This window comes from Hirundo rustica, chromosome 8, assembly GCF_015227805.2.
Source record: "Hirundo rustica isolate bHirRus1 chromosome 8, bHirRus1.pri.v3, whole genome shotgun sequence".
NCBI classification, from domain to species: Eukaryota; Metazoa; Chordata; class Aves; order Passeriformes; family Hirundinidae; genus Hirundo; species Hirundo rustica.
In genome coordinates this window covers 16381139-16407683 of record NC_053457.1, presented here as the reverse complement: position 1 = coordinate 16407683, position 26545 = coordinate 16381139, and the positions used below count along the sequence as shown (strand labels likewise).

Below are 26545 nucleotides of genomic sequence, written 5' to 3'. Positions count from 1 at the left end.
ATTTGAAGCCATTCAGCTCTGCAGAGGGTGACACTAGAATGAAATGCTACTGACAGCCTTGTTTCATCCAGGAGTTTGTCAGCTAATCGGTAATTAGGCCTGGATGTTCCTTGCTTGGTTCCTTGTCCAAGGTTATAATCTTTCTGTGTGGATTCTGTAAAATAGACACATTTTGCAGGACGGACAAATACAAGATGCTGTAAGTGTTGTTCCAGGTGAGCTTAGAGCCCAAGGCTGTTCCTGGGCAATTTCTTTATAGTGAATCAGTGGATTCTCTTTCTGCCACTATCCCCAGTCAGGCAAAATTTTTAAGATCAAGAAATTAAGCGGCAGTCATCTTAAAATCTGCACTCTAAAGGACAGTTGTGGCTACATGAGTAGCACAGATGCCCTTTCACACTGCCTGGATCTGAGCTTTCTGCCTCAGCCAGATGTGGAACCTGCCTGCCAGAACAACACCACAGAGCTGGATGGACCACCCAGCACATCCGGAGGGCCTTGCTGCAGGAAGCAGAGCACACTCTTTTTGAAAATGGAAGTGGTTTCAATATGTTCAGCTCAGAAATACTTTGGATCCTGTCCAAGCTTTAATTCTTGAACATCTCTTGTACCTACTGCACCTCAAACAAGCTGGGACTTTTTGGTGAGGATTTTAATAAATGTCACACTCAAGATGATGTTCTTTGATGTTTCTGATACTTTTTGACATTTTTCTCTGAAAATTTTCATCTGCTCGTTTATTTAGACTGAGTAGTTTTCAAGGGCAGAACTTGAATCCATTGAGTGAGTTGTATGCTTCTCCTGAAATTTATTTTTAGGCAACCTCAGTGTCCTACCTAAAACATTATGCTTGCTTACCTGTGTTTTTTGAGTAATGGAAGAAGATAAATGTGAGATATTAAATTAATTGTGTAAAAACTGCTTTACTGTTATTATATTATTTATACTTCAAGTATAAGTACAACTTAGTGACTCCTTATTTACCAGTGACACTTCATATTTTTTAGTGGTTCATGAAGTAATTCTTTAATAACCTTTCCTCAAAGATATACAGAGCAGTCTGGAAAGTGCTTCTGCTTGTTGACCCACCAGTTTGGTATATCCCTCCTGGGAAGGCTGAAGGCTTGCTCCATCCAACCCCAGGCAATGTTTTCGCTTCACATCTCACTTAAGCTAGCCAATAATAGAAGAATAACCCACTGACTTTAGTCAAATGTTGCCTTAAATTTGTGTGATTCACCTAATGCTAAGTTTGCATTGAACTAATGTCATTCTTTCTTTTCCGCTGCTTGCTGTAGATTTCTTAAGTACAACGTAAATGAGCAGCTTTTATTTATCCTCAGAGGACCTGGTTCTTAAGCAAGTCAGTGTTCTGCTCTCTGTTGTTTTGCGTTTATCTGCTGCTGTGGACTTCACATTCTGCTGGAGTGAAGACAAATGTAGCTCCTTTACTCAGGAGGCACCAGGGTGTACACAGAGCCTCAGGCAACAAGGCCATTAAAAGGCAGTATTTTCATATGTTTGCATAGAAAAGGTCACAGGGTCAGTATTGTGTACTGTGCTGATTGCATTATGGACAACTGTTCTGTCTTTAGTTATCAGTATCAAAAAGTTACCAACTTGTCTAATGCTATTTCTTTTTGTGCTGAAGAGTTACGAGTAGACAATGTCTTCCTTAACACTTGAAGTTTTCCTATTTTTGGGAGATAAATTATGCTGCCTTTAAGGAATAGAAAAAATGGAGCTACATAAGTATAGTGGCATAAAAAGATTCATGGTAAATTTTTAGAGAGGCTGTTCCATTGGAAAGAGCTGGGGCATTGGCTTGACCTTTCCTGTATTGCGCATAACCTTGATTTCCATATGTAAGTAGGGTCATTGTGCTTCTAAATTATGTATCTTTGCATACCAGTGGTCACTGGTTTCTTTGTCAGTCTGTGTTCTTAATTGCCTGGTTAGTGCATATTGGAAAAAAATTGAACCCAAAATCGAATCAAAATTGGTAGCATTCTTACATGGTTTTGTGATTCTCTTTGGGTTGGTTGGTTGGCTTGGGTTTTTTCTTTTTTTTATTGGATTAAGAATTTTTCACCCAACAATTGTAATATTGTGTGCAACTACCTAACTGCTAGGTGTTAATTCCCAGAGACAGTACTCTCTGCAAAACAGTAAAAGATGCTGACAACACTTTCTGTTATGAAGTACCATGAAGATTTCCTTTTATTTCTTGTGGAATGTGTTGAGTATAATGATTAGATGGAAACAGTAAAGCAGTCTGTAATGTTTCTGTTCTCTCAACTGATGGATGAAAATATACTTAATAATGTATTTTAGGAAGTTTCTCAGGGAAAAAATGCTTCTGTTTGATAAAATACATGTTGACTAATGCTTCATAAGTAGGAGTATGATTCTACAGCAGTAACTACTAAGGACTAATACTGGTTAATTATCTCCTGTTGTTGTCTTAGACCTGTTTCTTTAATTGCAACTGTAATTTTTTGCTTGCAGGTGGCAGTGTGCTGTATTTGTTTCTTTGTCATCCTTCCACTGAACCTCGTTGGGACTATTCTTGGCCGAAATCTGTCAGGACAACCTAATTTTCCATGTCGTGTCAATGCAGTGCCTCGTCCTATACCAGAGAAGAAATGGTAAAGATGAGCATAAATGTTAACTAGAAATATTCACTTCAGTACATTTAAAATGGCTTTTCTGGTGTTCAGCTTTAATGGAATAACTCCTTTTAATTTAAACTGCGTTGTGCCAAGAAGAACCACTCAACTGACATTTTCTTAATGTGATTTTTCTTTTGAATTAAAACACCATGGTTAATAGTTGTAGCAGATTTTGCACTCCTGGATCACTGATTCACATTTTGCCTGAAATGCTCTTTAGTCCCTGTGTAAAGGGGGTGGTTCTTGTATAGATATATTGACCCTAAAACCTCTCCTCTTCAGTTAATGCCCCTTACAGGTTTAGGATTGAGTGTGCCTTGAAGGCAGAACGGTTTTGATTAATGGTGTCCTTACACAAGCTGAGACGTATTTGCAGGGTTATGGTGGGGAGAAGCTTGCAATGCTGTTCCCAATTCTGTACTTTTGTTGATGGCACAGAGCCTAAAATATTACAGTTATATGGTTTGAACTGTGAAGAAGCCTTTATAATTTTTGAAGTGAATGTAAAGTGGTGCCTAGTCTCAAAAAGTATACTTAGGTTTTTGGAAAATTATGAATGCAATCACTTTTTCCTATTAATTTAATTCTGAGGTGAAAGCAGCAAGCTACGGAAATTAAAATATCCTCAGAGGATTTTTTTAATAGACTTTTCTTGCTTTCCCTCTTCAGAGGAATGGAACAGACAAACTGAAAGAGGCACTGAAACACGTAAGCCTGTAATGTCCAAGAAGTGCAGCACACTTAGTCTCTTGTTAGTGGTGGGTTATGCAGCTCAGATGTTAGAATTTAGTTTATGTTGTGACCTGTATCTTGGGAATCTGATGGATTTTTCTGGATCAGTGTGACAGTTAAAGATACTTCTCTTGATGGTGATGAAGTAACACACCATCAATTTAGACAAGTCTCCTTATAAATAATAAAAGAAGCTGAAAATTAAATCGCTGGTTACCAGCTGGCTTCAGCATCATTGCAAATACTACGGAGAGGTCACCTTTTAGTGACAGTGTCTTCTACGGGTAGCTGGCTATTAATTTTTAGCTACACGTTCATGACTCGGTATAGCATTAAAAATGAACACTGGCTCTATTTATATAGCCATTATCCTGTGAAATTTTCCTTGCACTTTTTGCTGTATTTGTAGCCATCAACATCACTGTGTTTTCACTGCCTTCATTCAGGGCTAATGGATGTCTTGGGGCTTGATTGCTCAGGTCTTTTTTGTCAAGAAAGATTCTTTCAGTGGCCTTAAGGCTGGTTAGAAGGCTAAGATGATGCCTGTAGGTGACAGGCACGAGCCTCATGTTTTGTTTCAGCTTTCCCCAAGAGTAACTTCTTGTTTTATCCATATATTTGACTTTTTTGTGGGAGTCTTTCTAATTTGCCGGTAGGAGACAGAAATGTTCTTGTTAGCGTGCCTTTTAAACAATGTTCTGTGCTGTATTATCTGGTCTTAATATGTTTACAAATGAAAAATTTCAGTTGTCCCTAAACTAGTCCTAATATCTTTCAGGTTCATGGAGCCAGCTGTTATTGTTTGCCTAGGTGGAATCCTCCCTTTTGGATCAATTTTTATTGAAATGTAAGTATGTCAGCTGTATCCCAGTTTGATTAAAAACTACAATTTAAGTTAAATTACAATTTCATTTGCGTATTTCGTTTACTTTCTTCAGGTATTTCATTTTTACTTCATTCTGGGCTTACAAGATCTACTATGTTTATGGCTTTATGATGCTGGTTCTGGTTATCCTCTGCATTGTGACAGTTTGTGTGACCATCGTTTGTACGTATTTCCTGCTAAACGCAGAGGATTACAGGTGGTAAGTGTTGCATTCTTTTCATAGTTAACCAAATTGGGAGACTTTTGTAGAAAAGTAGTGTTTCTTCAGGCTGGATGAGTCTTTTCCAAGTGCATTGTGCATGTTCTTCGGAAGCCTTTTGGCTACTTGTATGATGGACATGCGTGTTTACTTTCAGGCAGTGGACAAGCTTTCTTTCTGCGGCATCAACTGCGATTTATGTTTACATGTACTCCTTTTACTACTACTTTTTCAAGACAAAGTAAGTGATAGTTTTCTTGTTTGAATATCAGATTATACTGTTTTGACACATAAGTTTTATTGATAAAAAATAGGGGAAACACCTAGCGTGACTTTCTATCTTTCTTTTTCAGGATGTATGGCTTGTTTCAAACATCATTTTACTTTGGTTATATGGCAGTATTTAGCACAGCTTTGGGAATAATGTGTGGTAAGTTCCAGATATTTTGACAGTTTTCTAACAGTTTTTTTCAGACTTGTATTTCTGACTTGACTTCTTGGTTTTGGTGGTGGAATGTGCATGCCTGCAAGATCTGCTCAAAATGTCTTTAGGAAGAGTCAAAGGAGTTTTCTGCTTACAGTTGGTTCCTACCTTATATAGGAAATTCCTGTGCATTGTGTCTTCTGATAGGAAGATAATTTATGTACTGTGCTGGGAATTCCACCCTCTGTGCAAGCTTGAAAGACTCAGTATTTGGCAAGAAATCCTGCAGAATAAAATCCAAATAAAGTTGAGAGCGTGCTAGCATTTTGCTTTGGATTTTTCCTGTCACCCAAGACAGGGAGCTAGGTGCACCCATTGAAGCATCAATGACATCACAATACTGATGACAGTACCGTGTGTGTCTTGTGGTATGTGTATATCAGGAAGAGCAGAACAGAGGACTGAGAGCTTGAGGATAACATTTGAGAAATAAGTATTGCGATATTCACAGGTGAGAAGAGTGCAGAGTGCTCCTGTGTGCAGCTGGATTTCATTGCTTTTTCCGATAGTATTTTGACAGATGTTTAGAGAAAAACATAGCTCATAACAGGGAGGTCTTCCAATAAAGCCAAACACTTGTTCACATTTTTATTTTTTATAATTTCCTGTATGACCTTCAGAAAGTGCTTCTTGATTCTTTTGCACTTTTCTATAATGCTTTTTCTGTGAGTGATCTTAATTTGATGCTTCTTAGCAGTGAATGAATAGTCTTATAGCTAGTGGGAAGATTTCTTAGAGTTATATTTGAGAAACAAGATGTCTTACAGGAACTTATTTCTATAAAGTATCCATTTCTTGATATCTCAAGAGGGTGGGTAATATCACAGTGCTTGATAAAAAGGGGAGGGAATTCATCACTTAACAGCTGAGTACCTGTTCCCCTTTTCTCTCATACAATGTAATTTTGCTTCATCAGGTTCTTGGCACATTACAAGATTTCCCTGCTGTTTTGGTAGTCTTGCAGCCATTTTTTTTTTTTTTTTTTTCTTTAATAGGCTTATACTTTTCAGCTCTAATGTTTTCTTTCTAAAGTGCTCAGGCCAGTATTGATTAAAATGTCTGTGATGCAGAAGCCAAGCTTGTCCACCAGTTTCCATAATTAAAATGTGTTTTTTAAAACACAAAAAGGAAGATTGTCAAATCCTTTCTTCTCATGGTAGGACACTATTTGATGGAATATTAGAGTAGAATCCAAATTTTTCAAAACCAGAAAATACTTCAGCACGCTAGACTTTATTTCCACAGCTCTATTGAGACTTCTTTTTTTCTTTTTAAATGTGTTGGAAGAGAAGCTGTGAGATGCCTTTTTACTGAGAAGTGCCATTTTCAGCATGTGGAGTGGAGAAAAAAAATCCCCTGTCAAAAAGCATTTGTGTAGGGAACTTGCAGCCATTGAGGCCTAACAAAGACATTTGTGTTAAAGAATTGTGCAGTGTGTGTGCTACTGACTGTAGGTCTGTGAAAAGTGTGTGGAGCTGTTCTTTGGAGGCTCACACGGGTGGGTGTGTTGGGTATCACAGCTGGATGTGAGATGAACTAGTTAGGGCCCAAAGCAGCCACAGGGAAACTCTCTGTAGGCATGGGTCATCCAGCACTGGGTTTAATGCCCTTGACAATGCCTGGTGAACTCAATCCCCCTTGGAGTGGGATGCTTTGATCCACAAGGTTGCTGCTGTCTGCAGAGCATCTCGGTTCTGGGACCAGACAGTAGGGAGCCCATGAGAATTTCCAAACCTTTTGAGCTCCTCATGTTTCCCTCTTAGTGGCAGAAAAGGTTAAGATTTGTTTCCCAACTTAGTGGCAGAAAAGGTTAAGACTCGTTTCCCAACTTAGTGGAAGGCTTAGGAGCTACATAATGTAGAAAGGCCTCTTGGAATACCACGCTTCAGCATTCAGATAAGTACTGTAAGTATACTTAAGGAGCTTTTAAAAAGGTTTGGTGCTTACAAAGTCACAACTTAAAGTAATTGGTAGTTGGTTTGAAGTAATAGATGGGAATTAATCTCTTTTTGCTTTGTGGTGGTTCTTCCTCAGTATTTGGATTTTTCTCTTTATTTAAAAGCTTGTTGTTCTGCTGAAATATGCTTGCAATCTATTTCTGCTAAACCTATATAGGTCATAACCGGCTTATAAATATCATCTGGTAAGGTGTTTAATAAATAAATAAAATATTTCCCTTTACCAAGGTGGGTTTTTTGTTTGTTTGTTTTGTTTGTTTGTTTTTTAATTCAAATAGGCCAGCTGCCCTGCATTTGAATCAGGAGAACGTTCTCTAGTCCTCATTGCCCAGGGTTTCTGCCTCCCTGCCCCATGTTTTATTGAATGCCTGTGAAGTAGCCTTGAAACTTCACCCCTGCCTTGGGTATTGGCCATTAGTGGTCTTCATGGATAAGGCACCTCTCTGATTCAGAATAGGTTATGATTTGTCTATGGGGATGAGAGCTTGTGGTCTCATGTGACTGCTACTCTCTGCTCCTCCCCCTCACTTCCACCTCATGCATTCTCTAGATCCCAAGCGAAACACGGTTAATGCTTTGTGTTCTCAGATCTCTGTGATACCTGGCATCACATCACTAGAGGAACTCTTAAAGAACAAGTTCTGGAATGTACCTCAGTTTAGCAACTGAAATGGGCATTGGATCAGTTGGCAGTGTTTGCTTTAACAGGAAAAGCTTGATGAGACTTAAAGCAGGAGTCCAGTGGCATTATTTTGTTCATTTACTTCATAAGACAGAAGATTAATTTCTTGACAAGCTGCAGAAAAATCTGCATGTGCTTCTCCAAGCATGACTCCAAGCTCACATCACTTCTTCACAGCCCATGCTTGGGTATATCTCAGTGCTGCACTGGTCTCCTTGAACAGCCAGGCCTTCGGTCTACTGCATCCTCAGCTTGCTTGCAAGCAGCAGCCTGATCTTGTGTGTGCTGTACTTACTTTAATTGAGCTCTACTTTGCCCAAGTTAGTAATGCAAATCCCTTGTTTGCTGGCCAGTGGAATGGTTGCCATGATATTTATACAACTTGGAATGCTGTGCTGTACAGAAGCTGAATCCACAAGCTCTTCACTGTTCCAAAAACATTGGAATGATTTATTATTTATTTAGGTTTGCCTTGTGGAGATTTCTTGATTGGGTATGAATGTTGGGCTTTTGAGGGTCTAAAAATCAAAACTTTGTGACAACTTAATGCTGACTTCATAAATTATCCAGTCAGTCTCCAGGATTTAAAGAACCCTTCAGGATCTGTATAATTCCGTAGTCAGCAATGCCAGCTGCAGGTCTGTACAGCCTTAAATATGTAAAGGCAAAACAACCACTTTATATTTTTACTGGAAAGTTTGGCCTAAAAATTTTAGCATGGCTTTGACTTCTATATTGAACATGTCTTCTGCAGTTCTGGTGCATCCTAGTCCACTGCAATGCTTTGTTCTGGGCTTTTCTTCGTTGCTTCAAGGAAGGAAAAATATCTTTTCTCTTAAGAATGTTCTTTACCAAGCATCCAAGCATTTAGTGTTAGGAATTCTCTGTAGTGATTTACAGACCCTGACTTCTCTGTCTATGCCATATTGACTTTGAATGACTGTGTTGGCAGTCAGACAGCAGTTGTCTTTAATTCTTGCCTGATTTTCAACTTCACTTCAAACATGATGATTAGCCAAATTGACTTGCTCTCATTTTGCTTGGAAGAAATGAAGACATTCCCTGCTGCTGTTGTAAGACCACAATATTTACTGAGCCTGGCAAACCTGAGGTTCTGGGTTTGACCAGGTAGGTTGCTGAATCTTTCCGAGAAGAGGCCTTACTCCAGTATGTTTTTTAAATTTTTCTGGATGTCCTTAATACTGCAGTATTTTGGGTTTAGCATAAACTGTTGCCCCTATCAAAAACTCAGTGACCTGTTCCTTTATTACTGCTGTGACAATGCATGTTTTCCTCATGACTCTTATTAATTTGAAAACCACAGGTTGCAATTGCTTTAATTACTAACTGCTACTTGTTAACGTCTTTGTACAGACCTCCTTGGAGTGTAAGACTCGTGGGATGGGGATCTATTATTATTTGTGCTTTGTGGGAGGGAAGAAGCCATCTGCCAATAAAACACTCATCCAGAAGGCATGTAACTTATAATAAAAACCCGCCCTCCCATCCACCTTCCCTGCAGAGTGGGTGATTGTATGTTTTTTACCCTCTGCTCAGAAAAAATGGACTTGGTTATTGGCAGCAGTAGGGGGGCTGCTATATTTATCGAGGCCAAGTGAGCATGGCCTCTTGGTAAGATGGCTTAATGGATTTGGATTTCTAGACGGGGAAGTTCTGTCAGCCATTCAGGGGGAACACGGATAATTAGAATTTGAGAACAAGTATTGCAGGTAGGGAAGTTTCTGTGTGCAGAGTACGTGCTTTATGTGACTTTCTCTGTTCAAGTGTGTGTGGTTTATACCGTTGGCTTGTTTTGATGATCAGCTCTAACATATTCAATGTTTTTGGTTTATTTTGCAGGAGCTATTGGTTACATGGGAACAAGTGCCTTTGTTCGTAAAATCTACACTAATGTGAAAATTGACTAAGGAAATAAGAAAATTGAACTATGGATCAGCTCCTGTTTTCCTGGGGATGAACTTGCACAGCAAAAAGCGCGAGAAGAGATTGGGTTTTAACACTGGGCACTATATGGGTCTCCATTTTGTGGATGGCTTAAAGTAACATCTATTTCATTGATCCTAGGTTCTTACTGACTGCTTTCTCCAACTGTTCACAGCAAATGCTTGGATTATATGCAGTAGGCATTACTACAGTACGTGGCTAATCTTTCCCCCCCAAAAAAACCAACATCAAAAAACAAAAAACCTAGCTCATTAAAGATGAATAGACTAGCTCTCTTCAGTGAAGAGGACAAACAGTTTGTTTAAAGCATTTGTTCCATTCAATAAAAAGAGGGAAACTTGGCTGCTAAAACTACTTGATTAGTAGTCTTTCTGGTACTCAACATTTCTAAATTATGTAAAAATGCTGTTCCAGAAAGATTACTCTTCTGATTTTTACTGCCATTGCCAGGATAGGAGGTATGTTTTCTATTTTCAACTCCAGGTGCTTTTTGGTTTATTTGCAATATCAACTACCCTACACTCATTTGTTTAAAAAATAATTTAAACATATATAAAACTCCCATATGCATGTAATATATCAGCTATTGTTCTAGTTGGACCAACTTCCCTTTATTTATCTTTAAAGTAATATCCAGCTACATCTTAAATCCATCCAAAGAAAATACAGTCTGAAGACGGGACGTGTTCTCTGCAATGCAATTTACTGTACAGTTAGAAAGCAAAATGTTAAATGAAGAGGATTGTTTGTTTTTTAATAAACACTCTGAGGTCTAGATTAAAACAAAACCAACATTTTAACTGAATGTCTAAAGTGATTCTCCTTTTTTTCCAAGTTAGTCTTGCTTTTTTTTTTTTTTGGGTTTGGGTTGAATGAAGATTTTCCTTTAGACATCATACAAGGGGTAATATGTGTATATAACATTAAATAATGTAACTTAGGTGTAGATCCCAAATGTATTTGGATGTACAGATTTACTACAGAGTCCTTTTTCTGATGATTCGGTGTAAAAATGTGTGAATTTGGGTGGCTTTTTACATCTTGCCTGCCATTGCATGAAAAGTTGGGGTTTCTTCACAATGTGTGTATGTCATGCTTTTCTGTTCTATTTCTCAAGCTCTTACAGGAATTAAATTTGTAATTTAGAACATTTTAATTTTTGTTAATCCTATCTGAACACTTGTGTAACATCAAAAGCACAGTTGCTTTAGAGTGTTCAGAAAACTAAAATAAACTTTTCAGACAAAAATGTTTTGATTGTGAAAATAGATGAGTTTGCAGTTGAGAATGCTTGAAAAGGCAATACTGCTGAGCACCAGTTTCTGTATACAATATTAGTGTGGTTTTCATATATCAACCCCCCCTGCTTTGAATTCAGAATTTGCTTACAACTGTATTGTACAATACAACCCTGAAGTGAATGACCAAAGCAAAAAGATTCTTCTTGGCTGTGGAGAAGTTTTATGATCCAGCCAGTGTACTGGGAAAAGTGGGGGTAAGCGTGGACTGAAATAAATGGGCAAATAAAGGTTAAGTCTTTCTAAGATGGCTGTTAATTATGCACTGTATTTAGTTAGAAATATCCTGAATGTGTTTGTGACAGATTTGAGAGCGACTGGGCTTGCTTTTTTCAGGGTGGTTTTTTTTTGACACCTGCCCTGTAGGGATGTTTTCATTGGTGTGGCTGTCTGAAATAGAGCACCTGCCATGGGGAAAGAAACTTCCTGAATTTAAAAAATGAGTCAAATATTTCTATTGATTAGCACTGTACTGTTTCTATATTAAAAGTACTGATAATGCAGTAGCCACGATGAGAAACATCCATGTTTAGTTTGGGTGAACTGTATGGGTAGGTTAATAGTGGGAAGCCGTGCATCCTGCTGCATATGGCTTCTGAAAAGTATTAAAGCTTTCAGCTCTGATTTCCCTGGCCAATTTTAACCAATATGTCAGAAAATAATTAAGTTTTGCTTCAAGTGAATCATTGGTGTCTGTAGATGAACACTCTACTGCTAAACAGAATAATTTTATTTTTTTTTTTTTAGTTTTGAAGTACAGGCCAATTTTAAGATGAGCTTATAAACTGGGTCGACAGTTCGTCTTTGTTCAAAACATGGAGACTTAAAGCAAATAATGGATTTTGTACTAGTACTTGCTAGTGCATACAGCTGTGGGAAGCCCTCTTTTCATCCATGTTCTTCTAAATCTGAAGTGAGAAGCCATTATCTCCACACAATAAATACATTAAGTACTCTGCCAAGATAAAAGTTTTTTTAAAGGGAATGTTTTGATAATGGGTCTGCTTCTCTGTTTAGAGCACTGCTATGTGATTAGTCTATCAGAAACTTCACTAAACCATTTGTGAATTTCATTTAATCGCTTTTAAATGCCACAGGATGGTGGGCTGCCTACTTGCTTTTTCTATCCTCTGGCATTACTGGCCTTTGCGTATCCAGACAGGATTGTATATCTTCTAAAGTGACATTGGAGAGATACTGCGCAGGCATTGCTTTTGTTTCTGCAAGCAAGTTCCTCTGGAGAAGTACTGTGTTTAAATAATTGACATTTTTATACAGCCACCCTAGCACGTAAGTTGGGAGTTTGCTTTGTTTTCCCCCTTTTGGTTTCTGAAGGAGTGCAAAATGTAACCAGTTTTCAACATCTTGTCTATGGTTGCTGTTTGGGGCAAGGCTGTTTTCTCCCCTTCCCCCTCCTTGCCCTCCTCCCCAAAAATGTGGGTATAGCTTGAACCATCTTGCTTAATAGAAGTTGGAAGCTCTCTGCTTAGATGATGTAGTCCTTCCTCTTTTATGGAAGAAATAAAGATCGTACAGACAATACTGCTCTTACCATGGTTGTTTCTTAAGAGTTTCTGGTTCTTGAATTCAGGCTTTTTGGTAACTCTTCAGTTGGCTGCTCAGTGCTTTTCGTCTCACTTCTTGGTACAGAGGCCATGGATTTGGGTAAATAGTTGCATAAGCAATAGCCAGTCTTCACCAAATGTTATAGGTAAATAGAATAGTAAATATGTTCAGTTGAGGCAGAGTGCAACATAGAAAGTGCCTCTTGTAATTAATATATGAAAATATGTGGTGAATGCTGGATTGGAGGGAATGGAGACTGAAAATAATCATTACATTATGCTCTTTTTGATGTCTGAATGTTTTGAAGTCACAATGTCTGTTAATTGCTCTTCAGAATTACACTTCAAAGTGTATAAAGGGAACACAAATTGTTTTTTTCTAGGATAGTCCTAAATGTATTTCTTTAACAACTTTCAGTTTAAAAACCAAACCTTTTTACCTTTAACACTTTTTACACTTTTGGTACTAAGGCAGTAAAATTGATAGCACATTCTTACCACTACCATTTTGGCAGAGCTAACACAAATGAAAAAGTTAGATTTTGCTCTAACTTCAACATCACCAGCATCTAGCCAAATTTGTCCAGTGAAATATAGCTTCACTGAAGACAGCAACATTCTGTAATTGTGAGTGCTTTAGTAATTTCTCTACCGGAATGTGTCCAGAAAGCATCAGCTCAGGAAAAGACAAATACCCTCTCCAGTCTGTGGACAAGTAAACTGAATAGTTGGAGCTGGAGTTTAGGGCTCCTGTTATCTTGAATGAATTCTTGACTCTGCAGCTTATAGTTCATTTCAAGTCTGTTGGGACTGTAGACTGACGAAGTATTCCAGTTTTGGATCCCTTGGATCTTTTCCAGGTTAGTGCATTGTGGCAGGGTGGCCCTGCAATAGCTGTTAGCCCTGCTGCCATCAAAAATCAGTGTCTCATACCAGGGTTAGACCTGAAAGCATGAAAGCCCCTGCTGTTGTTGGATTTCTATTGGAATAAAGCCACACTTCAAAGTGTTGGAGCAGTGTGTTTATAGCTTGCATTCTTCAGGAGCCTCACATCTCATTTAAAAAAAAAAAAAAGTTTTGGTGCCATTTGTTTTCCAAAGCCTTTCAAGGGAACATTCTCATTCTGCTAAATGGCTTCAGTGAGAAAATTCTCAAAACTTGCAAGGGAGATAATCTGCATGTGCTTTCTGCAAGTAGTGTGCTTTTATCCAGGAGTGTGTATTCAGTTCATGAAAGGGCTTCTTCCTTACTTTCAATATTTACTTTCATTCTGTGGTTCTGAATTTTTTTTTCCAATTTTGGGTGTTTAGCATGTCCAGGGAAACTGTTCAGATGATAGGAGGACCCACGAATCTGGAAGACTTTGTGTAATTCTTGGAGACAATCACTTTAAGGGGCAGAAATTCATTTAGAAAAAGTATAAGAAAATGGCTTTTTTATCTGGTGGACTAACCTATTTGAAAGGCAGACCTTGAAACAGATACGCTGTTAACAATGTCATTGCGCCCAGCCCTGTAGCAGTTACATGTTTTTATTTTCATCGGTGTATTTGCGCAGTGCAAGGCTTTTGCAGAGAACCAAGGACTCATCTGCCGTGAACAAGGGGGTTATATTGCCTGGTACCAGCATTTTTGGCTTATCGATGTATGGATTTTCTCACCAGCTCTTGCTCATACAATACAGAACAATTTGTCAAGTATCTCTGGAGGTTCTACCATGTTGAGGCTTGTTTTGTTACGAAAACCAAACCCATTTGAACTTTCCTTACGTTCTAGGTACATCTCCTTCAGGACCATGGGCTTGGAACATTCCAAAACACCTTCCCAAGTTCGTGCTTGTGCTTCAGCTGGCCCTTGGGTGACTACAGCATTCCAGAAAACACATGCATTTGTAGAATTGGGAGTGTATGTACAATTAACAAAACACCTAATTTTACAGGACTGTTATTTTCAGGTTCTCCCAATACTGTGAGGCATGCTTACTCACATGATGCAGTCGTTACCTTGATAGATTCCAGTTCACCAAAGCCTAGACCTAAGTCCTATAAACTGGAAATGCTGGATCTGGGTGAGAAAGGCCAGTCTCCAGCAGTTCAGTGTAACAAGCTGCCCGACCTAGAAAAACATGCTACAGTTAGACACTACAGAGTGAATATATTTTTTTCTGAACCCTGTGTGTCACAAACATTTATTTGGTTTCTGAAATGTTTTGAGAGCTATAGCAACTTTTCCTGAGAAGCTTCCAAACAAGACTGAGAACATAATGGGTGACCGAATTCAAGGAGCCTTTTGTTGCTGCTTGTTCTCATTTTCCAAAGGTTTCTGTCAGGAATTTCAGACTTTAAGCAAGGCACAGTGGTTTTCTGTCTACTAGGCATGTACTTTGCCTTTAGATTTCATTTAATGCTGTTTTTTTTCATTCCGAATCACTTGTCATCACTTTATTGGGCTGAGAAAAGTGAGTTATGTAATTAACTTCGTGTGAGGGTTCTCTTGCTCTGCTACACAGGAGTAAGTACGAGAAAATGGGGTGGAAATATTCTCCTTTTTTTCTTAATGTCTGACCAGTCATCTGCAGGTGAATAGTGAACATTACCTACTGTTTGCTTTAAAAAGATGTGACGGTTTTACAGAGTCAGGCACCCATCTACCTGCAAGAATTGGAGACCTGTTTAATAAAATTATGAAGAAATACCATTGATTACCTAACTTCTGCATTTGGATTCTGCAGAATGGTTTTTAGTGATTTTAATTGGCAAGATAAAAAGTTGGTTTTGCTGACAATTTTTTTCCATTTATCTCACTACCAGAAAGTGATCAAACACCTTTGTCTGAAGCTAAAATTACCATAATTTTTAATTACGTGTGTAGCTAAATAATGAAAAGGGAAATCACTTCCTGGGTTTAGTGATCTAAAGAGTAACTTCTAAGATGAACCTATTTTTAGGTGTTGCTTACCTAAGAAGAAATACCTGCGTGTTCTCTGTGATTTGGATGAAGATGTTACTATAGTTAAATCTCTGTACAGAAATCCTGTGCAGAAGCTGTAACTGGGAAAATTCTTTAAGGCAAATTTTGTTGGAGCAACATCTTTTCTGAGAGAGTCATAAAATTCTACCCGCTTGTCAAACAGCCTTAACTCAGGTAGCACGTGTCCCAGCCTTTGTAAAGGATGCCTGCCTGTGAACATGGAATGCAACTATCTCATCTTCATCTTACAACAGAAGATTGGAGATAGGTTTATATTTTCCCAGATTTATTCCTCTGCATAAAGAGAAGGAAAAGAAGAGGAGGAAAAAAACAAACAAACAACAACAACAACAACAACAACAACAAAAAACAAAACAAAAAAAACAACCAAAAAAACCACCACCACCAAAAAAAAAACCCCACAGAATTTTTGTATGGCAAAAAGTACTTTGGAAAAACCAATGGATTCAGCTCTTCAAATTTTGAACAGCAGATGCTTTTCCAAAGATGTTCCCATGCCCTTCTTCTTAACCTTGCAGCAGAGATCACCAAAACCACCAGCTTTGCTCAATGCTTTCCAAGCATAACTGACTCCTGTGTGAACCCTGAAAATGGAATTTAAGTGAAGTAATGAAACATCAGTTTGACATGCCTCAGTTTGGGAAACAGTAGTCAAGCCAAAATTCATGCTTCCAGTTAAGACATATGTCTCTCCCTGCCTCCCACATCTTGTCCCTCTACGACTCAAAATTACCCCAAAAGTATCTTGGTTTTTCTCACATAGTTCAAGGACTGCATTAATGATGGGGGAAATTGTGGTTTTTTTTATGTGGGGGGACTTCAAATCCTTCCTGCTGCTACTTTGTTGAACAAAAAGGAATTTTCCAACCATGGCTTACTTCTAGTTTCTCTAAGTGTCACTGCCTGTTATGCCTGTTGTTAATTATACACTGAGTTGTTAATGCACAGGTGAATGTGCCTGTGACTGCAGTGAGCTCTGTACAGTGGATTTCAGAACCCCTGGAACTCATTTAAGCATGTATGTGTCAGCCCCTTAAAAGATTCCTTTTAGATAACAAATCATTTAACCTTTTAGGAGGTACTTCCTGGGATGGTAATGCAATGAACTTGATAAAAAATGACCTTCTCCCAATTTACTGCGCAAGAAACTAAAATGGGTGATGGAAGAGAGGCCAGGGGTTAATACTTATCACCTGGATTTGTCTGTGACTGCTCAGGGAAGAAGGGACATCCCAAGAGTGGTCAGCTCTGTGAGTGATAAGGAAGTTGAGAGCAATGGACTGCTAGATACAAAGCAGTCAGAGAAAAAGAAAGATGGAGAAGTGAAGAGGTTCTGTCAGGGTAGGAAGCCTGTAATAGTACTAAGAGTAAATGGGCCTTGGCTAGAGAGGGGTGAAGCAAAGGGAGAGTGATGGTTCTGCAGAGGGCCCCAGGGTGCCTGTAGGGAGGGATGCAGCTCATTGGGCTACACCTACAACAGGAGTTCTTTCCTACCATAAAAAGAAGCAATGAAAGAAGTTTAATGAGTAGTGAGGGGCACTAGAAATCCAGAGGGAAGAAGAAAGAAAAAGCTCTGAATTCAGAGAGTTATGCTCCATCTCTCCAGGACTCTATCTGCCCTTGTATTGGTGATGCAAATACCTTGGTGTGTTTGTTTGTTTGTTGTGGGGTTTTTGTTTGTTTGTTTGTTTTTTGTTTTTGTGGGGGGTTTTTTTGTTTTGTTTTTGGTTTGGTTTGGGTTTTTTTTGTGAACTTGGTGGCAGCTGTTGAATCAGCAGTGGAACAGGCTCCAAAGGAGTGGTGCCTCAGTCACTTTGTTAGAAGAATTGGTGGACCCCAGGTGCTGGCAAGAGGGGAGAAGCAGGTCTTGTGGAAGATCTAACAAACTCTGTGTGTGTTTTGGCCTCAGGACATATTGTGTGCAGAGATATTCCATTATCACTGGGTAGCTCACACAGCTTTGCTCATGGATGCTCTTCAGAAAGAGCTGTGTGTGCATTCTTGCTCAGTGAGACTTGAAAGGACAGTGGATTTTGTCTGCATGTGTTGGGCAGGAGAGGGTTCTGCAAAGGAAGACTGCCTTTGACAGCAGTGGATATGGATTGTTTTCTTTCCAGATAATTAACTATTGGTGTCATGAGCTGCTCTGCTAATGTGAGACTTCACTGCCTTTTTAACAGCTCAGATGAAAAAGATCCTTTCACAGGGCTTTGTGTGTTCCCTAGTTGCTCTGGTGTGGCCCTGCCAATCGAAATGACATGAGCTTATCTCCTGAACTCCAGGTAGCAGTCATTGCTCTGGGTACACTGCTTTGGCTGCCAGTTGCAAGGTGCCATGATTGTTACTGAGAACTATTTCCGTAAGGTTTGAGCAATTCTCATGTTAGAAACTTCCAGAATTCCCCATAGTAGGGTGACATTATTTTGTGTTTGTGGATAATAGTGATAGACTCTGAACTCTCTCACAGACTCTCTAATTGCACAATTAAAGATCCATATTTTAATTTGCTCTCTTCCTCCTTCAAAGCTGTAGGATGTCCTCTTCTACATCCATCCATGTCTATAATAGAGGTTCTGTGTGCAGAAGAGGCCAGGCTCCCCAGTGTAAACTGTCATGCTGGAAGAGGTTAACAAGCAGCTTCCATGCGGTCAAGACTGTTCTTAGTGGGTGACAGCCCAGCTTTCTACAGAGATGACAAGGATTCATGGTGCTGATCAGGGTAGCCATTGACCACCCTTACAAAGGTTCAAGCTTTTGTTTTCCAGCTTCCCGTACTCTCAGAAAGTTACATTGCCAGGACCTTTTTTTGCGGAGAGAAAAGAGCAGCTAGTGCTCATCCAGTAAAAGCTGGGAGTTCTGAAACACAGAGAGGTGATCGCATTTTCATTTTAACATAACCATTAGACTGCTCTTCCATCTGACAAAATCAAAGCAAGTAGCAACCTAATACAGAAAAAGTAAAAGTAGTTAGTATGTAAATGGGCAGAACAAAACTCAGGAAATGGATAAAGTTTCCTTACTAAGTTTAGTTTTGATGGCTGTTTGTCTACACTCCTCTTCAAAAACATACAGTGATGGAAACTCCCTGGTTCTTCATGGCAATCTCCTCTAGGACTTCCCTGTTTTACTGCTAGAAACCTTCCCTGAAACCTAGATCTTCCTCAGTTCATTGAACACCAGCTGTAAGAAACTCCAATGTGTTTAATTAGCAGAGCCGTTCACTGTTGTTCTCATGTCAGAGTTTAATGCAGCCTTTTTGGCTTCTGTGAGGGTTTGAAAACAATTTTAAATATTAAATGAGAGGCAGGGGCAACAATCAGGAACAGTTTACAGTAGACCGAGTTGCTGCTGAGGAGATGCCTGAATCATATTGTGCCTTTTTGTGCTGAGTTATTCATGGCTGGAGGCTGCAAGAGAAGGGACAAATTTATGGATGGCAAATGATTATCTGTCTGAGTGAAGGGAGGGCTTGGAGCCCGTGCTGTATTGGGAAATGCTGCTTGACTGTGGGAGGTTGGAAGGACACAGCTGAAGGAGCAGTTTTGGCACAGGGAGGTGGTGTTCACCCCAAGAGCACCCCACTGAGCTTGTACCCTTGTCAGCTCTCCTTTGCTCATGGGGATGGCAGCTGTACCCTCTCTGCCTAATGCTGTGCCTGCTGAGCAGCCTGAGCACAGATGACCAACCTGGAGATACTGCTCCAGGCTCAGTCTAGCATCCTGTCAGAGCAGGGGCTGTGTTAGGCAGTGTTGAGTTTGTATGGAAGCACCTGGCTGGCCTTTGTGAGATTATTTGAAGAGACGATTCAGTGCCCAGTGAGGTGGCTGGGCTTTGGGCATCTGCCCTTTCCCTGTCACTATGCAAAGAGCAGAGTCATGGTGCCTGTGTGAGCTACCTCCGTCACAAGCCAGCAGCCCCAAAAGTATGATGCTTTCCAGTGTGTTACCCCATGCTCTGCTCTTAGAGAAGTCCAAGATATTGTACAGGCTCAGACAGCCACTAGATCAGATACCAAGGTGTACATTTTGATGCAATTGAGCTTCCTGCATGTGATCCATATTCCTGATTTCCCGGGCTTTGCTGTGTATGGACCGAAAACCTAAATTTCCAGTAAAACAGCCTAGTTGCCCCTGAAAACTAGTGTGAAAAGCAGGTGAGAGGGATAAACGCACATCCTGATGTCCCATGTTTCTTAATTTGTCCCATTTGGAGTGATTTTTTTCCCGCCCATCGTTCTCCATCCACGGTCTAACAACTCCACTTCCACACGGGTTTTTAACCTTGGTTCTCCCGGCGGCGGATCAGCTAATTCTCTTTGGCTGCCCCTGAAGCACCGACTGACGGGAAACAATACTAAACAACAATACTAAATTACGGCAGGGGTAACTAATCGTGATACTGACGATTTCTACCGTTTGATGTATTTTATTATCGCTGTCGGGGCTCTTGCTCCCGAGCGCGGCGGGAGGCAGCGGCTGAGGGCGGGCGGGGCGGGGCGGGGCCGAGGCGCGCGCGCGGCCGTGATTGGCTGGCGCGGCCGTGATTGGCAGCGGCGGCGCCCCCCGCGGCCCCGGGCCGCCGCCGCCGCGCAGTGCCCGCACCCCGGGCAGCCGCGCCGCCCGCTCCGCCCGCGCCGCCGCCATGGGCCGCGGGGCCGCCCCGCTCCGCCGCCTGCTGCTCTCCCTGCTGCTGCTGCCTGCCGCGGGGACGGGCGCGCCCGGAGCCTCCGGAGCGCTGGGGGAACCGGAGACGGCGGAGGAGCCGATGGAGTATCGCGACCCTTGCAAAGCCGGTAGGGAAGCGGGCTGGCTGGCAACTCCGGGAGAAGTTTGGAAGCGCGGCGGCCGCGGACAGGTGTCCCCGCGAGGCGCTCCTCCGTAGCCCGGGTCCGCCCGGCCGGACCGTGCCCGGGTTCACCTGGCGGCGGCGGCGGGAGCTGCCCGGCCCGGCCGGGAGCGTCCCCGGCATCCCGCTGCCTTCCCGACCGCAGCGGGCGCCGGGCGAAGGGTTCCGGCTGCCTCCAGCCTGCGCCCCGCTGCCCGCGTTGCCCGGGGGCTGTAGCCCCGCCTGGCTTTTTCCTGTAAATCGCCCCACGCTCCCGCACCGCTCCCCACCTGTGCCGCTTCCCTCCCGCGCGAGATTCCCCGCCGCGAAGCCAGGGAAATGCCCGGCCGTGCTTTGCGTTTTGGGGATGGGGGTTCTCCCCCGCCGGCCCCAAGCGTTTTCTGTGCATTTTCGTCGCCTTTTGGCAGCTGTTCGAACTCGCCCCGAGCTCTGTCCGGCCCGAAGTTGCGGGACGCTTGGCGGGGTTCCCCGGCGGGAGCCTCGCACACAGCCCGGCATCCCGGTACTCGCTCCGTGCCTGCCTGTGTGCAAGTTACCGCATCCTCGCCAGGAAGCCTCCAGCTGCTCCCTCCGTCCCTTTCTGGGAGTTTTTCTTTCCCTTGTCAGACTGCGCTCTGCTGGTTCTGAGCTCGTTGCTTTTTAATCTATGTGAGTTCGAAAAGAGATGCTGTCATCCCTAATGTTGCATTCTCTTAATTTAAAGAGAATGTGGACCCAAATTTTCTCTTTGGAAAACTCGGAGGTACTCTTGATGTGAGTGTAACTCGTTTTGGTTCCAGCTATTGGAGAATGTTGTAGCCTTGTGAATTGCTACTCTGCTGAGAAATTGGCGACTGATACTTTGTAAGTTGTGTTGGATTTACAGATAATTTTGTGGGAAGTCTTGTCTTCTTAATACTGTAGGAGTTAAAAAAAGAAAGGTGTTTCTTTGTGTGTGGTGTTCTTGGCCTCTTGAGTTGCGGCTTTTCCCCCTGAATGTGCTCCTCGCTGTTACTCAGTGTCCCTTGGTGATAGCTTCTCTTGTTATCTGCTCTCTCCCGCCTGCTTTTTCGGTGCTTGCAGCCGTGCCTGCTCACAGAGACGAGCTCTATCAATGTAATGCCTTTCAGAGCCTCTCTGCCTGGTACAGCAAGTTTAGCTGGCTTTGTATGTAGGCTGAGTGTGGTGGGTTTCCTTCCAAAATTCTGCTCAGTCCTCTCCAGAGAGTATTTTTTGCACAAAACATGTCCTTGATCAGCAAGTCATCTGTCATTTGATATATAGTTTGGTGTGTGTGGAGGTTAATTCTTTGTAATGAATATGGGATCCAGCCCAAACATGCTTCACGGTATTTGCGTCTGCTTCTAAATGGTAATGAATTGATCTCTCTTTCTAGTGAAACTAACTCTTAGTGGCACGGACATGGTTTAGACTTGGAGAGCTACAGGTACAGTGCTTCAGCCTTCCCATCTGAAAATGTATTATCCTTGCTTTCTCCTCAAAATTTTACCATCATCTCTGTTCCCTCACTTGCCCTTGGGACTGCTGGGTGCTGCTGTCAGATCAAGTACATGGAGGATGAGGAATTCTCCTTTAAGGACCACACAGAGAACATGGACTTTATTTGACTTCTTTACATCTAACAGGGAACCTGTAGCAGAAAATGAGAAAAAAAAAAAATTCCCAGCCTTCCTTTTACCTGCCTTCATTGCAGGACCTTTTATTTTTTTCTCCTGCTGTCCCCTCATTTCCCAAGTTCTCTCCCTCTCACTTCTGCATGTGCACAGAAAAGACCCTGGACTGCCAAGGACAGCCTCCCTTCATTTACATCAGCATCTCTTCTCCTGGTGGGTGGAAAAACTTTGTATATGTTATTCCTGCTAATTCAATTCAGGATCAATCACAGAAATTATCTTTATTTGCTAACTTCTCAGTGTTTGCCTTCTATGTTTTTCCAATGTCTTTTTTCCAGTAGAAAGGGAGGAGCGAACAAGACCTGTGGAGGCCACACAGGTGATTCCTTTTCCTCCCAGGAGCAGGCTGGTGCTTCTGGTGGTGCTGGCACACAGCTGCCTGTGGTGGGGGCTGCCAGGCAGCCTGGCCCAGCGCGGCTCTGGCTTCCTGAGACTCCAGTACTGCAGTTTGAGTTTGCCTTTCTCACCAGTCTGTACATGTGTGGAGGGCAGTACGGTGCCTTCTGCTTTGCTGCAGGCTCCGGCACTGGTGAGCACCATTACCAGCTTTCTCATGTTTCACTCTTGTTTTCTGTAGAAGAAAGAGACTCTGGTCCTTTCAGTGTGTCCTGACTGGCTGTATTTCCAGGCTCCCTGATCCAGTTTCTCTTCATGTGGCTGTGTCCACCCAAAGTGCAGAGCACTCAGAGAACAGGACACTCCTTACTTGCTGTGTACCTCTCTCAGTGTATTGAATAGTTCCAATTTTTAAAGACAGCCCTAAGACAAACTGAACGAGGCTTGTACCACAAGGACCTGTGTTAGACCCTGCCTTGCATATTCACAGCTTTCTTCCTCTTCCTGTCCTAGACCATCAGCACCTAGTGGAGCTAGGCAGGTGTTCTTTGCTGCAAACACCATCTCAAAGGGTTAGCTGAGCTAAGATTAATAAGTGATCTATTTCTATTGGTGAGACGAGGTGAAGACACCGTTAACGGAGTTGCCTCTCCAAGAGGGCTGTGGTCTGATGCCTGTATGGAAAGTCTATCACACTCTGTTCTGGTGAACTATAGCAGTGACAAGTCTTCTTAACTTCCTTAGGCCCAAGTTCCTCCACTCGTGGGACAGTGTCGGGATCTGTCAAGAAGCATGACTGGAGAGGGCAATGGCTGCAGACCTGCTGTGAAATGCTCAGGTGTCTGGTATGTTTTGCAAGGGGAAACAGGTGGTCTGTGGAAACAGCTGGCACTATGAGGCTTGTGGTGATGCTTGTGTTGCTGCCGTAGGCGCAGGCTCCAGTGCATGATCCTGTGGCTGCAGGTTGCGTGCAGGCTCTCAGCCGGTTGTGAAGACAAGCTGCTGCTGCTGCCCCTCTTACATGATTTCCAAAGTTCTTAAAACTATGGTGCTTTACTCATTTCTTTTTATTGTCTTCTTTTATTTTTCTTATTCCCTGTGGGCTAGTGACTGTGGCCCAGAAGCTGTGATGGATTTAAACCTGCTTGGTTACGATGTGAAAGCTTGGCAGTTCCTCGCCCCTGCAGCTCATGCCCTGAGGTTGAGTGCAGGCTGTTGATGGTTGTTCTGCTAGACTGGTAGTGGAAATCCTGGCACGTGCTCCTCTCTGTTGCATTAGTGGAGGATGTAATAATCTCTTGCAGCAAGGCAGGAGGGGACAGCACAGGGCAGTAACCTCCTAAAGCACTGCAGCCACTGAGCTACTGGTATCAACACACGCCCAGTACCCAGGGCTCAGATGATGGGCCACAACTCCACTGCTGCTCAAGCTCTGAGCTCCACCCATCCAGGGTTTTCTTTCCCTAATGTGGCTGCTTTCCTGCCTTTTTGTAAAGCAGAAGAAACAAGGAGCTTCCTGAATGCCTGATCAGGGGGCAGCTGAGGAAGCACTGCACTGTCAGCTTGAGTTGCCAGGGAAGGTGGCAGTGCTGGCTCTGTGGGGTGGATTTTGCTGAGTGTTGTAGCAGGTCACTGGAGCTTTTCAAAGGGAATAGTACAAAGGTTCCTGCCCAGAACTGCTCTGCAATAGATGGGAAAATGGCATAAGCCTCACATGTGCTTTGGATGGATCTGCTGCTCAGAGGTTCCAGTTGAGGACACCCAGGCCAGTGTGCAGGTCTGAGTGAGGCTGTATGACAGGCAGCAGGAGGAACCATGGATGCCTTCTACACAAAACAAGCATGTCCTTCTGAGGCTCCTCGGACAAACTGGAACCAAAGGAATTAAATAGACCGTAATTTGTTCTGGTAGTTATTTGGGTGTGAGCTTGTACAAACTTTAGTTTGAGGTGAAGAGCAGAATCTCTGAGGTTGAAAGTGACTTTTGGGAATAATATCACCCAATTTATGTCAACAAGGGAGCTGGGAGGTGTAAATAGAAGGGAGAACTGGGCACTGAATAACTTATCCTCTGGATGTCCCTTCCTTCCAGCTCAAACCTGCCACGAGGCTGTTTTCCACTTGCCAGGTGGAGAGAAGAAGCTGCAGTTCGGTCTCACCTTCTTGATTGCTGGGTACTTTGGTTCCTAATGTGGTACTTCCTGCCTTTTGTGAGCTGGGGGTGCAGTGCAATAGCTCATCTTCCAGGGAGGGGGCCATTCAGGATGTCCTGTTTCTCTCTGCTCTGGGCAGTTCATCCTGGTGTGACATGTTCTGACTACAGGCTGACCAAGTCCAGACACGGGCCAGTCTGCATGTCTGGACTCCCAGGCCAAATGCAGTGCTTCTCTGTGCAGGTGTTTGCATTAGGACATTGGCAGAGCTGCCTGCCCAGCCATGTGCTCCTGAGAGAGAGGCCAAAGGGAACCTGGGCTCCTGCTGCCTCTGTGTGTCTCAGGAGTCCCTCAGGAGGGTTTGTGCTGCTGAGGAGAGCTGGACCAAAAGGAGTTGCCTGTAGGTACAAGCGAGCCTTGCAGTCAAGCTCGGCTTCTTTCTGTGGGACTTTGATCTCTGCATGGTTTTTGCTCTGGGCCATTGCTTGCAGTGCTCTGAGTGGGCAGAGCCTGGACTGGGGAGGCTGCAGAACAGAGCAGGGCTCTGGCAGGGAGACAGCCTAGAAAGTGAATTAGTCCCCATGGATTTTGTGGAGTTCTCAGGCTATGAGCTCAGAAGGGGAAGAGCTGGGGAAGGGGGTGTGAAAGGGCATCAACTGACTGGCAATTCCATATCTCCTGTTTCTCTATCACTAGAAAAGTTATTAGAGGAGCAGTTTGGCAATGATAGATCATCTTTTCCTGCAAGCCAAGGCTCGTTCAAGTGTGGATGCTGCTTGTCCATCACAGGATACTGCTGTGCATCCTTGTTCCTGCTCCACCTGCTGATTTGATCCACTAACTTCTAAATGCCCCGTGTATTTAGAGTTCTCACACACAGTGCTGTGCTGAGAGCTGTAAATTGTGCTTCATTGCTGTTCTGTTCCTCACAGCTCTTCCTCTGTAAAGGCACAGTGCCTTTTGTTCTAGAGACTGCACGTTTCATTTGGGCTGTGGTGCAAACATCTGAAGTCAGGTGCAGACATTTCTGTGGGCAGCTGAGGAATTTGCCATTAGGAACTGAAAGCCTCGAGGGGGTAATCAAATGAGAAAGGGGAGACAGCATCTATAAAGTCTGGGTCGTTTGAGTGTTGCTTGGGTTTTGAGTGGGATGCCGACGCTGTTTTCCGGGTTGGAAGCATGGATCCATTGTGTTAGCAGGGCAACCAGAAAGCTCTTTGCAGGCTGTGCTATGGATCCAGCCCACTCACTTCTTGACAAGAGCTTTCCTGCAATCTTGCAAGTGGTCCTGTTTAGTTTGGCAATGGCGGGAGCACTGGCAGAGCGTGTCCTTTGCTTGGGAATCACAGAATCCTGTGAAAAAAATCTCATTTCTATCTTACAGATTTTCTTTACAGCTTCAAAGCTTCTGGGCTTGTATGGAGAGTGGCAGTGCGGCTGAGGTGAAGGTGCCAGTCCTGTGGTGTGGGGTCTGAGTTGTAGAAGAGAGCAGGAGCCATGGCTCACCCCGGGGCAGTTGCCGTGGTGGTGGCAGTGCTGCGAGCTGGGGCCCGGTCTCCTGGCTTTAGAAGGGATGTGGCCTTCCAGAAAAGGAGGCTTCCTTCCTTTGCCACCAATGCTTACAGGAGGGCTTTGAGAGAAGAGTCTGGGATGTGACCGGTCTGTGGAATCTTCAGTGCTGAGCTGTGATGGAAACTTTTATAGAGGACGAAGAGAGCTCTCACTGGCAATCATTCCCTTAGCGGTTTTCCCCTGGTACATTGCAGGAAGGGTTAAATACTCAAGGAGGAAATTAGCTCTTTTTGGGTGGTCTGGGAAAGAATGAGAGACCAGACTGTTCAGTCTTTAATTTACCTGCTTTGGGGAGATGACAGCAGTTACAGAACGGAAAACAGGTGGGTGAAAACTGCTAGAGTCACTCTTCAGTGGTGCAGCTGTTTGCCATTGGGAGGTGTTTTGCAGCGAGGTAGAGCTGCAGCAGAAGTTTCTTCCTCAAAGGGAAGGTTTACGGTGACTTTGATTATAATCCTAGCTGAGCACAAGCTAATGGCTCTGGCTTAAAGAAATAATAATCACCAACCCTTTTATTGCACCTGAGATTCCTCAGT

At 42.8% G+C, this 26545-nt stretch overlaps 2 protein-coding genes across 2 annotated transcripts in view; both read left to right on the top strand.

The window, feature by feature from the left end:
- TM9SF3 (transmembrane 9 superfamily member 3) overlaps window positions 1–11122 on the top strand; it is a 45345-nt gene extending 34223 nt beyond the window's left edge. The window contains exons 10-15 of the mRNA XM_040072208.1: window positions 2509–2648; window positions 4183–4251; window positions 4343–4489; window positions 4647–4730; window positions 4843–4919; window positions 9474–11122. Coding sequence (XP_039928142.1) covers window positions 2509–2648; window positions 4183–4251; window positions 4343–4489; window positions 4647–4730; window positions 4843–4919; window positions 9474–9541 — 585 coding nt within the window. The 3' untranslated portion in view covers window positions 9542–11122. The remainder of the gene's footprint in view (window positions 1–2508; window positions 2649–4182; window positions 4252–4342; window positions 4490–4646; window positions 4731–4842; window positions 4920–9473) is intronic.
- Window positions 11123–20072: 8950 nt separating this feature from the next.
- Window positions 20073–26545, top strand: part of TLL2 (tolloid like 2) — a 75964-nt gene continuing 69491 nt past the window's right edge. Inside the window, exon 1 of the mRNA XM_058421554.1 lies at window positions 20073–20223. Within this exon, the coding sequence (XP_058277537.1) occupies window positions 20073–20223 (151 nt within the window). The remainder of the gene's footprint in view (window positions 20224–26545) is intronic.